Below are 17,278 nucleotides of genomic sequence, written 5' to 3' on the forward strand. Positions count from 1 at the left end.
ATAGACTAGACTAGACTATAGACTAGACTATAGGCTAGACTATAGACTAGACTAAAGACTAGACTATAGACTAGACTATAGACTAGACTATAGACTAGACTATAGACTAGACTATAGACTAGATTATAGACTAGACTATAGACTAGAATTTCCTATCCTGTAGAAAAGACGATAGACTAGACTATAGGCTACACTATAGACTAGACTATATACTAGACCAGACTATATGGTACACTGGACAATAGACTAGACTTTTTTCTGAGACTTTTAATTAAAAATTATGCCCATCTACAACTTTGTTTTACAGATTATATGTCTTCTTAATTCATTTCAATCTAAAACCTTTTAATACCTTTATAGTATACATTACATTCCTAAAAATGAGTAAAAAACGAGGTATACTCTTAGGATGATTAATAATATGCATGTATGTTAACTGTACTTAAAAATGTTACAGTTTAAATAAAATATATTAATCTTAATCCATCTTGAATCTATTGTTCTGCTCAAACATGTTAACCTTTAAGAAAATTAAAAAAATATATTTTAAAATCATGGCCTACATACAATTCAAAAGGTTAAAATTTTTAAGCAAACGAAAAAAACACTCATTTCAAATGATTAACATATAATGTAATCTTTTAAAGAGAAAAAGAAAACTCTTTATTTTTATTGAAAACATTAATTTTTCAAAAATTATCATAAATCATAACATACTTTTAGGGGATTAGAAGCTTACATAAGTAAGGAAAATAAATAAACCATACCTTTAGTCTTAGCAAACATTATTAAAGATAAAAACCTAATATATTTCTTATACTTTTGTTTCTTTTTAGGTATTTTTTTCATCATATTATTTTAACAAAATTTTGAGCTTAAAACAACAACAACGACTTTAGGGTTTGTGTAACTCTATATAAATTGAAATTGCTTTATTTATATTATACATATTTAATTTAATAAACTTACGAATGTTAAGTAATCAAAAATTGGTGATATGTGAAGCAACAAATAAAACGTAAGTTACAGCCCCAAGAAAGAAAAACAGAACTCCCCCTCAAAAAAAAACCCACAAATGTTTAAACAAATTCGACTACACGCGAAATCAAAATTTTTAACTAAAGCCAGAGAAAGAAAATTTTTACACACACAACCGCAGCAGTTAAAATAATAACAAAATCAAATCAAATAAAAGTCAATATATTTTGCATAGGTAAGTAGACATGAGTGGAAAGAAAGAACGAAAAAAAAAAAATACCTAAAAATATGCCACAGTTTTATTTTCTAAGTACTTATTTCAAGATTTATAAACTTAAATCTGTATACAAGAGTAAAATATTTAAAACTAAAAAAAAGATTTTCTTATTTTTTATTTTATTTTTTTAGTAAATCGAACTCAAACAAAAACCTCTACCCAACAGCTCTCAAATGATAAAAAATGTTTATTTTAAAATCGTATGACGTTATAGTATTTCATTGTAGCAATTTTTTTAAGTAGACTTCTTTTTTATTTTTGCTACAACTACAAGTTTAGTTTTTTTTAATATAAAAAAATAACGAACTGCAAGCAACCTTGAATCAGTTTATTTTTCTTTTGAGTGCCCTACACAATTTTGTTTGGGAAAACTAAATTATTAATAAAGTTTATAAAAAATTTTGGTAGATTTTCTAAATAATGTAAAACATTTCAAAATGCACAGGCTTTTGCATTATATAGACCAGCAAACTTGACCACATACTAGGCTCGAAACCAGACAATCCATAAAAGTTTAGTTTTTACTATAGATCAAGCAACAGATAAAACTATGAATTATAATATAGATACAATTATAGATCTGTCTATAGCTGAGACAACTATAGATCAAACTATAGTTCAGACTAAAGGTCAGACTATAGATCAGGCTAAAGATGAGACTATGAAACAGACTATGTAAGAGATTACAGGAGAAACTATATATCAGAATATAGACCAGAATATATAACAAACTACAGATAAGAATACATATGTGACTATAGAGCAGACTATACATCGGATATATAGGCTAAATATCATACGATAGAACATACTGTAGACTAGACTATCGATCAGTCTTTAGATCAAACTATAGATCACACTAAAGAATATACTATGGAGCAGATTATAAAGTATATTATAGATTACACTACAGGCTGGACAACAGACTATAGACTATACTGTAGACTATACTGTAAGCTATACTATAGACTAGGCTGTAGACTAGACTATAGGCTAGACTATATACTGGACTATTGACTGGACTATAGACTATACTATAGACTAGACTATAGACTTGACTATAGACTATAGACTTGACTATAGACTATAGACATAGACTAGACTATAGACTAGACTATAGACTAGACTATAGACTAGACTATAGACTAGACTATAGACTAGACTATAGACTAGACTATAGACTAGACTATAGACTAGACTATAGACTAGACTATAGACTAGACTATAGACTAGACTATAGACTAGACTATAGACTAGACTATAGACTAGACTATAGACTAGACTATAGACTAGACTATAGACTAGACTATAGACTAGACTATAGACTAGACTATAGACTAGACTATAGACTAGACTATAGACTAGACTATAGACTAGACTATAGACTAGACTATAGACTAGACTATAGACTAGACTATAGACTAGACTATAGACTAGACTATAGACTAGACTATAGACTAGACTATAGACTAGACTATAGACTATAGACTAGACTATAGACTAGACTATAGACTAGACTATAGACTAGACTATAGACTAGACTATAGACTAGACTATAGACTAGACTATAGACTAGACTATAGACTAGACTATAGACTAGACTATAGACTAGACTATAGACTAGACTATAGACTAGACTATAGACTAGACTATAGACAGACTATAGGACTAGACTATAGACTAGACTATAGACTAGACTATAGACTAGACTATAGACTAGACTATAGACTAGACTTAGACTAGACATAGACTAGCTATAGACTAGACCATAGACTAGACTATAGACTAGACTATAGACCTAGACTATAGACTAGACTATAGACTAGACTATAGACTAGACTATAGACTAGACCATAGACTAGACTATAGAATATATACTAGACTATAGACTATACTATAGACTATAGACTAGACTATAGAATATACAATAGACTAGACTATAGACTAGACTATAGACTAGTCTATAGACTAGACTATAGACTATACTATAGACTAGACTATAGACTATACTATAGACTAGACTATAGACTAGACTATAGACTAGACTATAGACTGGATTATAGACTAGACTATAGACTAGACTATAGACTAGACTATAGACTAGACTATAGACTAGACTATAGACTAGACTATAGACTAGACTATAGACTAGACTATAGACTAGACTATAGACTAGACCATAGACTAGACTATAGACTAGACTATAGACTAGACTATAGACTAGACTATAGACTAGACTATAGACTAGACTATAGACTAGACTATAGACTAGACTATAGACTAGACTATAGACTAGACTATAGACTAGACTATAGACTAGACTATAGACTAGACTATAGACTAGACTATAGACTAGACTATAGACTAGACTATAGACTAGACTATAGACTAGACTATAGACTAGACTATAGACTAGACTATAGACTAGACTATAGACTGGACTATAGACTAGACTATAGACTAGACTATAGACTAGACTAGACTAAACTATAGGCTAGACTAGATTATAGACTAGACTATAGACTAGACTATAGACTAGACTATAGACTAGACTATAGACTAGACTATAGACTAGACTATAGACTAGACTATAGACTAGACACTAGACTATAGATTATACTATAGACTAGACTATAGACTAGACTGTAGACTAGACCATAGACTAGACTATAGACTAGATAGAACACACTATCGATCAGTCTTTAGATCAAACTATAGATCACACTAAAGAATATACTATAGAGCAGATTATAAAGTATATTATAGATTACACTACAGGCTGAACAACAGACTATAGGCTAGACTATAGACTATACTGTAAGCTATACTATAGACTAGAATATAGACTAGACTATAGACTAGACTATAGACTAGACTTTAGACTAGACTATAGACTAGACTATAGACTAGAATATAGACTAGACTATAGACCAGACTATAGACTAGACTATAGACTAGACTATAGACTAGACTATAGACTAGACTATAGACTAGACTATAGACTAGACTATAGACAAGACTATAGACTAGACTATAGACTAGACTATAGACTAGACTATAGACTAGACTATAGACTAGACTATAGACTAAACGTAGAGTAGATTTAGATGCTAAGTTAATCAATTTTTCTTATAGCCTTCTTTTTCTACCTATTTCTTCCTTCAAAAACTAAATTTCTAAACTAAAGCATACTTATAGGAGACATGACGTAAGCTTTTATTTATTTAGTGGTTTGTAATTTGAAATTGACAGCAGGTGTTGGTTAGAAAACAGCAAACACCAACCGAAGTAAAAAATTATATACTTCAAGAAAAAGAGAAAGCAAAAAATAAAATTTGCAAAAAAAAATATAAAAATCTTTTAGTGAAATTGAATAGAAGAAAAATCATGTAAGAAAGAAAAGATAAATTACCTATCCTATTTTTAGTGCAATTTCTTTTAAATCTATATAGTGTCTGGCCAACTAAAAAGTAATGCATTACAAGTTAATAAATCACTAAAGGAGTATAGTGAAAGTAATGTTTTGTAACACTTTATTAGAAAATTAAAAAACGAAAAAAACTATTGAGAAAAAAATTATTTAAAATAAAAATAGCTTTCTAAACTAATTATAAAATAACATTAAAAACACTTTTCTTTTTTACTGATGACAAGAGTTTTCTAATTTCTTCTTTTTTTTCAACTAACTTTAATAGAAAAAATTGCAAAAAAAAAAACGAAAAAACAAATTATTGATCAAACTTTTTATGGGTTAGAGCGAAAGTTACTCTTGCCTAAAAGTATGCATTGTTAAGGCTTTTTTTTTTTTTTTTCTTTCCAGCAACACAACTGAAACTATGTTAGTGTAGTTGGTTGGCAAAAAGAAAAAGTTACGAGAAAATATAAAAAATATATTGTATAAAATAAAGTAACAATAAATAAGTTTTTTAATAGTTTTTTATAGGTTATGGATTTTTATGACATGTTTCAATCACAAAAGTTTATGACACATTTAGCAAATGTGGCTTTTGTGTTACAGAAAAGTGGTTAGAACAGAGAAGGCAGACAGACAGGCGGATGTCGTGTAGATTAGAAGGTAACATGCAAAGTTTGTGAGGCATTTAAAAGGTATTAAATTTTTCTATAAGAGATTTAAGATAATAATAATGACCAGGCAACAAACAAGGCTATAGAAGACTCTAAATCAAACTATAGAGTAGATCAAACTGTTTAGTTCAGTTTTAGTTCAGTTCTAGTTCAGTTTTAGTTCAGTTCTAGTTCAGTTCTAGTTCAGTTCTAGTTCAGTTCTAGTTCAGTTCTAGTTCAGTTCTAGTTCAGTTCTAGTTCAGTTCTAGTTCAGTTCTAGTTCAGTTCTAGTTAAGTTCTAGTTAAGTTCTAGTTCAGTTCTACTTCAGTTCTACTTCAGTTCTAGTTCAGTTCTAGTTCAGTTCTAGTTAAGTTCTAGTTCAGTTCTAGTTAAGTTCTAGTTAAGTTCTAGTTAAGTTCTAGTTAAGTTCTAGTTCAGTTCTAGTTCAGTTCTAGTTCAGTTCTAGTTCAGTTCTAGTTCAGTTCTAGTTCAGTTCTAGTTCAGTTCTAGTTCAGTTCTAGTTCAGTTCTAGTTCAGTTCTAGTTCAGTTCTAGTTCGGTTCTAGTTCAGTTCTAGTTCAGTTCTAGTTCAGTTCTAGTTCAGTTCTAGTTCAGTTCTAGTTCAGTTCTAGTTCAGTTCTAGTTCAGTTCTAGTTCAGTTCTAGTTCAGTTCTAGTACAGTTCTAGTACAGTTCTAGTTCAGTTCTAGTTCAGTTGTAGTTCAGTTCTAGTTCAGTTCTAGTTCAGTTCTAGTTCAGTTCTAGTTCAGTTCTAGTTCATTTCTAGTTCAGTTCTAGTTCAGTTCTAGTACAGTTCTAGTTCAGTTCTAGTTCAGTTCTAGTTCAGTTCTAGTTCAGTTCTAGTTCAGTTCTAGTTCAGTTCTAGTTCAGTTCTAGTTCAGTTCTAGTTCAGTTCTAGTTCTGTTCTAGTTCAGTTCAGTTCTAGGTTAGTTCTAGTTCAGTTCTAGTATAGTACTAGTTCAGTACTATTTCAGTTCTCGAAATTTTGTCGTTATTTTAGAAAATATTAAATTATTTATTTGGTAGTTTTCTTTAAATTCTTTACTATTTATTAACACGTAGTAATAACAACCTATACTTAGGTACACAGACATAAATAACACAAATTTTAATTGCTAAATTGGAAACCTTGCCTACAACACCTTCCCTCTTTTTCCCACTTCGACTTAGCTAAAGCACACTTACACCTTATTATAATAATAAACGGAAACACAAATCAAACATTAGCAAAAGTACACTTAAGCACAACCTTAGAAGAAAATTTACCTTAATTAAGCGATTTCCACCAAAAGAAGAAGAAAAAAAAAGAAATACCAAATAAAATCAGTTTGCTTGCTTCATGTCTATACTTTAATTAGTAATAAGCAAATAAATATAGAAATTCGTAATATATAAAGCCTTAAAGTAGGCCACATTTTGTTTAAGAAAACACTCCCTAAAAATACTGCAACGAATATGTATGAGTTATAATATTATTTACAATACATTCAAAAACATTGACCTTTTGTAGTCATATAGCCATATAGTTGTTGCTGTTTTTTGTTGTTATTGTTATGAGTTTTTATTGGTGGCTTTTGTTGTTGTTGTTATTTGTGTTTTTGTTTTTTTATTCAAAGGTTTTCTTTGTAACCATATTGTTTTCCTTAGTATTTATTATTTAATTTTTTGTGTTGTTTCTGTAACAGTTTTATTGTTGTTTTTATTGCCATAATAGTCCAAACGGAAACTAGGCAAAAATACAAAACAACCAACGAACTCTTATATGTACAACAACAATGGCAATAGCAATAAAAAGTCATTAAATCATAGCATATTGTTTAGGCTAAAGAAATATACGTAATAATAATAATATAACATACACAAAGGCAAACCAACCATCATCTAACAAAATAAAATTAAATTATGAGAAAGTAGTTAAAATTTGTCTAACAATAAATTATAGGTTTTTCTATATTTGTTATTATTGTTGTAGGATTATTAATGAAATATATTTGAAACTAGATTTTTAATGAATAATTTCATATTTAACTTTGCTAAAGGTTAAATACTAAAAATTTTTATTTGAACATTTTTAAACATTAAGTTTAACACTTGATTAAACTTTAAACAAATGACACTTTATGCTTTATTTCTTAAGTTTGATAATAATAAATGGTATTTTTATTGCCTTAGCTTTAAGCTGCCCTAAAATAGGCTTTGAATTTCTAGCTACATTTTAAGAAAAAGTTACATTAATATTGCTACAACTATATAAACCTACGAAACAATTTCAGTTGCCATTCTTGTGGTTTACTAGACCCTCAAATTTATTGTAGTGGATGAAATATTTGCAAACGCTTCAAAAGATATTTTTTTCATAACTTAAAGCCTAAAATTAGGCTTTATTTGTTAATACAATTTGTTTGCCTTTTTCATATATATTCCTTTGCAAGTGTGCTTTCGAACGTTCAAAGAATTATAAATATCTATGATGGTTTTCTTAAATATTTGGGTTTTTTCTCACATTTAGAATAGTTTTTTCTTTCTTTTATTTCGTAGTCCCTTCTTAGGCTTCTGGGAATTTTTTGTTTCACATTGGAATCGTCGAAGCGTTTTTGGGATAAAGATATGGGGATAAACATAAGAGATTAATAAAGACTAGGATGAAAGCCTTATATAAATAAACTAGAATTGAACTTGAATAGAACTAGAACTGAACTAGAACTGAACTAGAACTGAACTATAACTGAACTAGAACTGAACTAGAACTGAACTAGAACTGAACTAGAACTGAACTAGAACTGAACTAGAACTGAACTAGAACTGAACTAGAACTGAACTAGAACTGAACTAGAACTGAACTAGAACTGAACTAGAACTGAACTAGAACTGAACTAGAACTGAACTAGAACTGAACTAGAACTGAACTAGAACTGAACTAGAACTGAACTAGAACTGAACTAGAACTGAATTAGAACTGAACTAGAACTGAACTAGAACTGAACTAGAACTGAACTAGAACTGAACTAGAACTGAACTAGAACTGATCTAGAACTGAACTAGAAATGAACTAGAAATGAACTAGAACTGAACTATAGCTAAACTAGAATTAAATTAGAACTGAAACAGAACTGAATTAGTATAGTCTATTGTCAGCAGTTTTACCTGTAGTCAACATTTATGTTCAATTATGACATGATTTTGCAATAACAATTTCCCACTACTTCAACAAATTAGCATTTGTAATTTTAGTTTTATATACATTTATCTGTTTATTGTTGTTTACATTTGTCCTTGCCATTTGGGCAACTGTATGTAAAATTACATTTATAAATTTTTAATTTTATTGTCGTTTTTTTTTCTAAGTAAACATGTCGATTTTGATACACTCCGCCTCTACTGTTCAGATCGTTAGCATGAAAATTATTTTGGGAAATCTGATAAAGTAAATATAGTTATTTTCACAAAAACACAAAAATCTAAAACAACAACAACAGCATACAATTAGCACTAATATAGGGTATAGTTTTCATGTACATCCAAGTACATACACTCATACATATACAGACAAATGTATAAATTTCCTGATACAATGATTAGTTTTAATGGTGTAAACGAAACTAATTGAAATTTTGTTTATGAAATATAAAGCTTTCTGTTGACTCTCAAAACGTAAACACATGTACGTGTTTTGAACAAATTTAAATTATTTGAAGAGGGAGAGAGAGAGAGAAAAGGGGAAAAAGCTTTTGAAACTAATAAATAAACAAATTTTAGGGTATTACTTAAAAATTTTTAATTCAGTTGTTAACATAAGCTGAAATTGTCTATAGTTTAGATTTTAATTTTCTGGTTTAAGGGGAGCTCTTAAAAAACTGTTAGTATGTCCTTTAAAACCATCACATATTTAAACATGATATCATTAGGAAATTATATTCCCCAACAATACAATTATCTCTGAACACTCTCAGTTACAAACACAAACACACACATATATGGCAATCAACTAACTTAACACACTTAAAATTTTTGAAATGAAAACCTCAATGAATAAAACAAAAAAAGGCAAAGACTGACACGAAACGGAAATAAAGCGCACCAAAGGAGAACAACAGAAACAAGTGACAAAATTTGTCATCATAATGAAAAGCGGAAATGTTGGGGATAATAAACCCCAAAGTAACATGACACGGGCCAAACACAGCACATGTGTTTCTGTGCCCATACCACCTCCTCCTTAACCGCAAAAAACATAATAATTTGTTAACAAAAATCTTAAATTTTAAATGTTAAAAAGGCAACAGAATAAGGCGGTTATATTTTGTGTGGAATATTTAAAAACATAAGTGTATGTGATTAATAAAATTCTTATATTCATTTATTTTTTGTATTTCTCTATAATGTTAAAATGTATATGCCCCCAAAGGTATACTTTAGAATAACATTAAAAGCCAAGCGCCTTTGAATACATGTATATATGTGTTTGTGGTATCTTTTTTCGTTAAAAAAACCTGAGCTTTTTCTTTTTATATACATATGTATACGATGATTTTTATATAAAAAGGAATTTTTTGTTGAAATTATTTCCTTTTTGTGTGTGTTGATGTTTTCTTTTATGTCCATTTCTATTATAATGTTAGCATACTTATAGGTATGAATAGGTTTTATATTATAAACCGAAATGTATGCTAGAGTACATGGATAATAGATGAATTGAAGTATTTGACAATATTTAAAGCAGAGAAAATAGAGAATTCTCAAGATTAAATTTTAGATCTTTTTTTAGTATAAAATAGGAAAACTAGAATATAGTTCCAAGTTCAGTTAAAGTTGTAGACTATAGACTAGACTCTACACTGGAATATGAACTAGCATATGGACTAGACTATAGTCAAGACTATAGACTATACTACAAAATATTCTCTAGTCTAGTTTATATTCTAGTTTATAGTCTAGTTGATACTCCCGTCTATAGTTTAGTCTAATCTATATAGTCTAGTCTAGTCTATAGTCTAGTCTATAGTCTAGTCTATAGTCTAGTCTATAGTCTAGTCTATAGTCTAGTCTATAGTCTAGTCTATAGTCTAGTCTATAGTCTAGTCTATAGTCTAGTCTATAGTCTAGTCTATAGTCTAGTCTATAGTCTAGTCTATAGTCTAGTCTATAGTCTAGTCTATAGTCTAGTCTATAGTCTAGTCTATAGTCTAGTCTATAGTCTAGTCTACTAGTCTAGTCTATAGCTAGTCTATAGTCTAGTCTATAGTCTAGTCTATAGTCTAGTCTATAGTCTAGTCTATCGTCTAGTCCTATAGTCTAGTCTATAGTCTAGTCTATAGTCTAGTCCTATAGTCTAGTCTAGTTAGTCTAGTCTATAGTCCTAGTCTATAGTCTAGTCTATAGTCTAGTCTATAGTCTAGTCTTAGTCTAGTCTATAGTCTAGTCTATAGTCTAGTCTATAGTCTAAGTCTATAGTCTAGTCTATAGTCTATAGTCTATAGTCTAGTCTATAGTCTAGTCTATAGTCTAGTCTATAGTCTAGTCTATAGTCTAGTCTATAGTCTAGTCTATAGTCTAGTCTATAGTCTAGTCTATAGTCTAGTCTATAGTCTAGTCTAGTCTATAGTTTAGTCTAGTCTAGTCTATTGTCTAGTCTATGGTTTAGTCTATAGTCTAGTCTATTCTAGTCTATAGTCTAGTCTATAGTCTATAGTCTAGTCTATAGTCTAGTCTATAGTCTAGTCTATAGTCTAGTCTATAGTCTAGTCTATAGTCTAGTCTATAGTCTAGTCTATAGTCTAGTCTATAGTCTAGTCTATAGTCTAGTCTATAGTCTAGTCTATAGTCTAGTCTATAGTCTAGTCTATAGTCTAGTCTATAGTCTAGTCTATAGTCTAGTCTATAGTCTAGTCTATAGTCTAGTCTATAGTCTAGTCTATAGTCTAGTCTATAGTCTAGTCTATAGTCTAGTCTATAGTCTAGTCTATAGTCTAGTCTATAGTCTAGTCTATAGTCTAGTCTATAGTCTAGTCTATAGTCTAGTCTATAGTCTAGTCTATAGTCTAGTCTATAGTCTAGTCTATAGTCTAGTCTATAGTCTAGTCTATAGTCTAGTCTATAGTTCTAGTCTATAGTCTAGTCTATAGTCTAGTCTATAGTCTAGTCTATAGTCTAGTCTATAGTCTAGTCTATAGTCTAGTCTATAGTTCTAGTCTATAGTCTAGTCTATAGTCTAGTCTATAGTCTAGTCTATTGTCTAGTCTATAGTCTAGTCTATAGTCTAGTCTATAGTCTAGTCTATAGTCTAGTCTATAGTCTAGTCTATAGTCTGTCATAGTCTAGTCTATAGTCTAGTCTATAGTCTAGTCTATAGTCTAGTCTAGTCTAGTCTATAGTCTAGTCTATAGTCTAGTCTATAGTCTAGTCTATAGTCTAGTCTATAGTCTAGTCTATAGTCTAGTCTATAGTCTAGTCTATAGTCTAGTCTATAGTCTAGTCTATAGTCTAGTCTATAGTCTAGTCTATAGTCTAGTCTATAGTCTAGTCTATAGTCTAGTCTATAGTCTAGTCTATCGTCTAGTCTATGTCTAGTCTATAGTCTAGTCTATAGTCTAGTCTAGTCTATAGTCTAGTCTATAGTCTAGTCTATAGTCTAGTCTAGTCTATAGTCTAGTCTATAGTCTAGTCTATAGTCTAGTCTATAGTCTAGTCTATAGTCTAGTCTATAGTCTAGTCTATAGTCTAGTCTATAGTCTAGTCTATAGTCTAGGCTATAGTCTAGTCTATAGTCTAGTCTATAGTCTAGTCTATAGTCTAGTCTATAGTCTAGTCTATAGTCTAGTCTATAGTCTAGTCTATAGTCTAGTCTATAGTCTAGTCTATAGTCTAGTCTATAGTCTAGTCTATAGTCTAGTCTATAGTCTAGTCTATAGTCTAGTCTATAGTCTAGTCTATAGTCTAGTCTATAGTCTAGTCTATAGTCTAGTCTATAGTCTAGTCTATAGTCTAGTCTATAGTCTAGTCTATAGTCTAGTCTATAGTCTAGTCTATAGTCTAGTCTATAGTCTAGTCTATAGTCTAGTCTATAGTCTAGTCTATAGTCTAGTCTATAGTCTAGTCTATAGTCTAGTCTATAGTCTAGTCTATAGTCTAGTCTATAGTCTAGTCTATAGTCTAGTCTATAGTTCTATTCTAGTTCAGTTCTAGATCTGTTCTAATTCTGTTCTAGTGCTGTTCTAGTTCTGTTCTAGTTCTGTTCTAGTTCTGTTCTAGTTCTGTTCTAGTTCTGTTCTAGTTCTGTTCTAGTTCTGTTCTAGTTCTGTTCTAGTTCTGTTCTAGTTCTGTTCTAGTTCTGTTCTAGTTCTGTTCTAGTTCTGTTCTAGTTCTGTTCTAGTTCTGTTCTAGTTCTGTTCTAGTTCTGTTCTAGTTCTGTTCTAGTTCTGTTCTAGTTCTGTTCTAGTTCTGTTCTAGTTCTGTTCTAGTTCTGTTCTAGTTCTGTTCTAGTTCTGTTCTAGTTCTGTTCAAGTTCTGTTCTAGTTCTGTTCTAGTTCTGTTCTACTTCTGTTCTTGTTCTGTTCTAGTTCTGTTCTAGTTCTGTTCTAGTTCTGTTCTGTTCTGTTCTAGTTCTGGTCTAGTTCTGTTCTAGTTCTGTTCTAGTTCTGTTCTAGTTCTTTTCTAGTTCTGTTCTAGTTCTGTTCTAGAGCTGTTCTAGAGCTGTTCTAGTTTTGTTCTAGTTCTGTTCTAGTTCTGTTCTAGTTCTGTTCTACTTCTGTTCTAGTTCTGTTCTTAGTTTTGTTCTTAGTTCTGTTGTTAGTTCTGTTCTGTTCTAGTTCTGTTCTACTTCTAGTTCTGTTGTTTTATTAACTGTGGCATATTTTTAGGATTTTAAATTAAAATGTTTAAAATTTACAAAATTTTATTAATTACTTTGCTCTTTTTCTAATTTCAGCAAAAATAAAACTTTATTACTTGTATAAGCAAACGTAAACTATAAATCCACAAACTTGGCTTTAAACTTTTGATGTTTTTTATATGAAAAAAATATTTAGTTTTAAAAATAAAAAAAATAATTGTAGAGTTTATTTTTTATGGAAAAGAAATAATACAACTTTATAAAATAACCTACAAATTTAGGGGAAATCAAAACGCTTCTTTTTAGGATTAAATAAAAACAAAAAAAACATTTAGTCTTCAAGAAAAACCAAAAGACGGACAAAAAACAAAATTTAGCAATAAGTAACAAAATATTATGGATAATAAATCTCCACCAAAAATAACTGCAAATAAAAGTAAAAATTTGGAAACAGCAACAACAACAATAAACTCCTTAGAAAAACCTAAAGTACATAATAAACCTAAACGTTATAAATTACAAAGATCTACGGAAAATTTCGATGATCACGTTGAGGTTATATTAACTACTACTACTAAATCCCAAGTTTTACAGGACGTAATGGGTGGAGGTTTTGCTACACCACCGCCCACTTACTGTAAACAATTTATGCAAAAACGCTGTGACAAGCAGCGCCGCATTATTAACGAATTTGAGCAACGAAAAAACCAAGACCAATAGCAATTGCAATAATACAACCCAAATTAAACATATACAATCTGCCATAGATTTACCAATGCACGAGAAATTGTTGGAAAATGATGGGTGTGAAAAGAGCACCACGAACCCCAAAGATAAGACTGAGAAACTGAAAACTAAAACGCATAAAGAATCGAAATTTGCCGAGAAATTAAGGCGCAGCTTTAGAAGAGCTGAGCACAAGTCTTTGGAAATAAAGAGACAAGATAAAAAAGAGACGGGAGACTTAACGGCGGCCCAGGAGAGAAGTAGCAGTTTAAGGCCTTTACAGCAGCAGATGCATAACTCAGCCTCGATATTCTCTTTAACTAATCTGCCTGGTTTGGGAGGTCATATCAATCCGGCTTTACTGCTGGACAGTCCAGACGAAAGTACACCACCCGAATTTGCCTATCGACATTTGAGTAGTGTAGCCACCACCAATTCGAGCACTTCTTTGGAGAGTAACTTTTGTGAGAGTCCTACTACCAGCATCAGTTACTGGGCGTGGCATATGAATAATAACAATATGGGCGGAGAGTTGAGTACCAATACTAATGCCTCAAATAATGCTCTCACCAAGCCTGCGAATACGGCGGCCAACACTGACAATCGTAAATGTTTGCAGCAACAGAGCAGCAGTAAAAGTGAATATGAACACCCGCCAGTAACCACAGCCAGTCGCAGCTGCAGCACCGCTAGTGAAAGCAGTACGGCGGCTAAACTGACAAGGCTGCAAAATTTTCTCTTCAAATCCAGCAATGAGAGTTCTCGCAGTATTCAGGGTCATTCCAATGAAGGTTTTACTGCCTCCTCTTTCAATTCTTCCTCGGGGGAATGGGAAAATCTTTGTAATTTTCCCTCCACTTCCAATAATCCCCCGGGCAATGCGGATCTCTCGCAGTTAAGTCAAGATCATGAAACTAACGCTGCAGAAATGGAAAATAATGGTTCTATGAAGAACTACTATCAATACACCTTAGCTTCGCCGAATAATCCCTTTTTGCCCGAGATAACAGCACGAACATATCATAGCACCTATGAAGAGGAGGATGAAGATCGTGAGCTAGAAGATGAGCTGGATTCGAATGTTACTTCGGTCAAGTATAGGATAGGCACACATTCAGCTCAACTACCCACCCCTAATTATAGTCGTACTGGTTCCCAGGAGTCCACCCATAGTGAATATGCTGGTCATAATATGGATATGCAAAATCAATCATTAAGCTCTTCAACCTTTGTCACCACTCCTGGGAAACATAAAAGAAAACTCTTTTCACTCAGCACACCCACCAAATTAAATTTTCCCCAAGCTCCACAACAACATCAACCGCCCCATCCTTCACACCAGCTATATCAACAACCTATGCAAACTCCCAAATCATTGGGCAGTGATACAGCCAACAGTTCATCATCAGCTTCCTTTGCTTTGACGACGCAACATAAAAATGTCACTAAAACTTCCTCTTGTAATTTAGTACGTAGTCTTAATCCTTTTCTACCCTCCACCACTGTGACGTCTTCTTCCCCGCCTCAGCGTACCTCTTCTTCGAGTAGTCTTAATAAACGTACGGGACCATTTAAACAACAGGCTGTTACCTCACCCATAGCGGTGCCCACAACGAATACTTTAAAGGATTTAAATGCTAGAAGGGAGGAGTTTTTAAGGGCCACCATGCAAATATGTTTGGTAGTGTCGCCACCCTCCTCGAGATTACAGGTAAATTTTGACTAATTTTAACCCTTGATTTTATTTAAATTTTTAATAACTTTTTTGATATTTTTATAATTTTGTTTAATTAAATAAATTTAATTTTAATTTTTTAAAAAATTTAATATTTTGGTTTTATTTTTATATTTTCACATCAAAGTTCAGCTCAAGTTCAGTTCTAGTTCTGTTCTAGTTCTGTTCTAGTTCAGTTCTAGTTCAGTTCTAGTTCACTTCTAGTTCAGTTCAGTTCTAGTTCAGATCTAGTTCAGTTCTAGTTCAGTTCTAGTTCAGTTCTAGTTCAGTTCTAGTTCAGTTCTAGTTCAGTTCTAGTTCAGTTCTAGTTCAGTTCTAGTTCAGTTCTAGTTCAGTTCTAGTTCAGTTCTATTTCAGTTCTAGTTCAGTTCTAGTTCAGTTCTAGTTCAGTTCTAGTTCAGTTCTAGTTCAGTTCTAGTTCAGTTCTAGTTCAGTTCTAATTCAGTTCTAGTTCAGCTCTAGTTCAGTTCTAGTTCAGTTCTAGTTCAGTTCTAGTTCAGTTCTAGTTCAGTTCTAGTTCAGTTCTAGTTCAGTTCTAGTTCAGTTCTAGTTCAGTTCTAGTTCAGTTCTAGTTCAGTTCTAGTTCCATTCTAGTTCTGTTCTAGTTCTGTTCTAGTTCTGTTCTAGTTCTGTTCTAGTTCTGTTCTAGTTCTGTTCTAGTTCTGTTCTAGTTCTGTTCTAGTTCTGTTCTAGTTCTGTTCTAGTTCTGTTCTAGTTCTGTTCTAGTTCTGTTCTAGTTCTGTTCTAGTTCTGTTCTAGTTATGTTCTAGTTATGTTCTAGTTATGTTCTAGTTCTGTTCTAGTTCTGTTCTAATTCTTTTCTAGTTCTGTTCTAGTTCTAATACTGTTCTAGTTCTGTTCTAGTTCTGTTCTAGTTCTGTTCTAGTTCTGTTCTAGTTCTGTTCTAGTTCTGTTCTAGTTCTGTTCTAGTTCTGTTCTAGTTCTGTTCTAGTTCTGTTCTAGTTCTGTTCTAGTTCTGTTCTAGTTATGTTCTAGTTATGTTCTAGTTATGTTCTAGTTCTGTTCTAGTTCTGTTCTAGTTCTTTTCTAGTTCTGTTCTAGTTCTAATACTGTTCTAGTTCTGTTCTAGTTCTAATACTGTTCTAGTTCTGTTCTAGTTCTGTTCTAGTTCTGTTCTAGTTCTGTTCTAGTTCTGTTCTAGTTCTGTTCTAGTTCTGTTCTAGTTCTGTTCTAGTTCTGTTCTAGTTCTGTTCTAGTTCTGTTCTAGTTCTGTTCTAGTTCTGTTCTAGTTCTGTTCTAGTTCTGTTCTAGTTCTGTTCTAGTTCTGTTCTAATTCTGTTCTAGTTCTGTTCTAGTTCTGTTCTAGTTATGTTCTAGTTCTGTTCTAGTTCTGTTCTAGTTCTGTTTTAGTTCTGTTCTAGTTCTGTTCTAGTTCTGTTCTAGTTCTGTTCTAGTTCTGTTCTAGTTCTGTTCTAGTTCTGTTCTAGTTCTGTTCTAGTTCTGTTCTAGTTCTGTTCTAGTTCTGTTCTAGTTCTGTTCTAGTTCTGTTCTAGTTCAGTGGTACTTTAATTCTTGTTGATTCTAGTTCAGTTCTAGTTGTAGATCTAAATTTTTATTTTTACTTACAACTTTAATTTTGGTTCCTTATCATCACTTAATCTTCATTTAACCTTTAAATAAAAACCTTT

General features: G+C 31.5%; 1 protein-coding gene across 1 annotated transcript in view; it reads left to right on the plus strand.

The window, feature by feature from the left end:
* The window catches only part of LOC119606439 (probable serine/threonine-protein kinase DDB_G0282963), a gene marked incomplete at its 3' end in the record, with an annotated part of 135,043 nt that overhangs the window by 93,090 nt on the left and 24,675 nt on the right, over positions 1 to 17,278 (plus strand). The window contains exons 2-3 of the mRNA XM_037959953.1: positions 837 to 1,213; positions 13,265 to 15,605. Of these exons, the coding sequence (XP_037815881.1) occupies positions 13,944 to 15,605 (1,662 nt within the window). The remainder of the gene's footprint in view (positions 1 to 836; positions 1,214 to 13,264; positions 15,606 to 17,278) is intronic.

The sequence above is a fragment of the Lucilia sericata genome, unplaced genomic scaffold (assembly GCF_015586225.1).
Source record: "Lucilia sericata isolate MDLA Ls3-8-SP2 unplaced genomic scaffold, ASM1558622v1 Contig000585F_arrow, whole genome shotgun sequence".
NCBI classification, from domain to species: Eukaryota; Metazoa; Arthropoda; class Insecta; order Diptera; family Calliphoridae; genus Lucilia; species Lucilia sericata.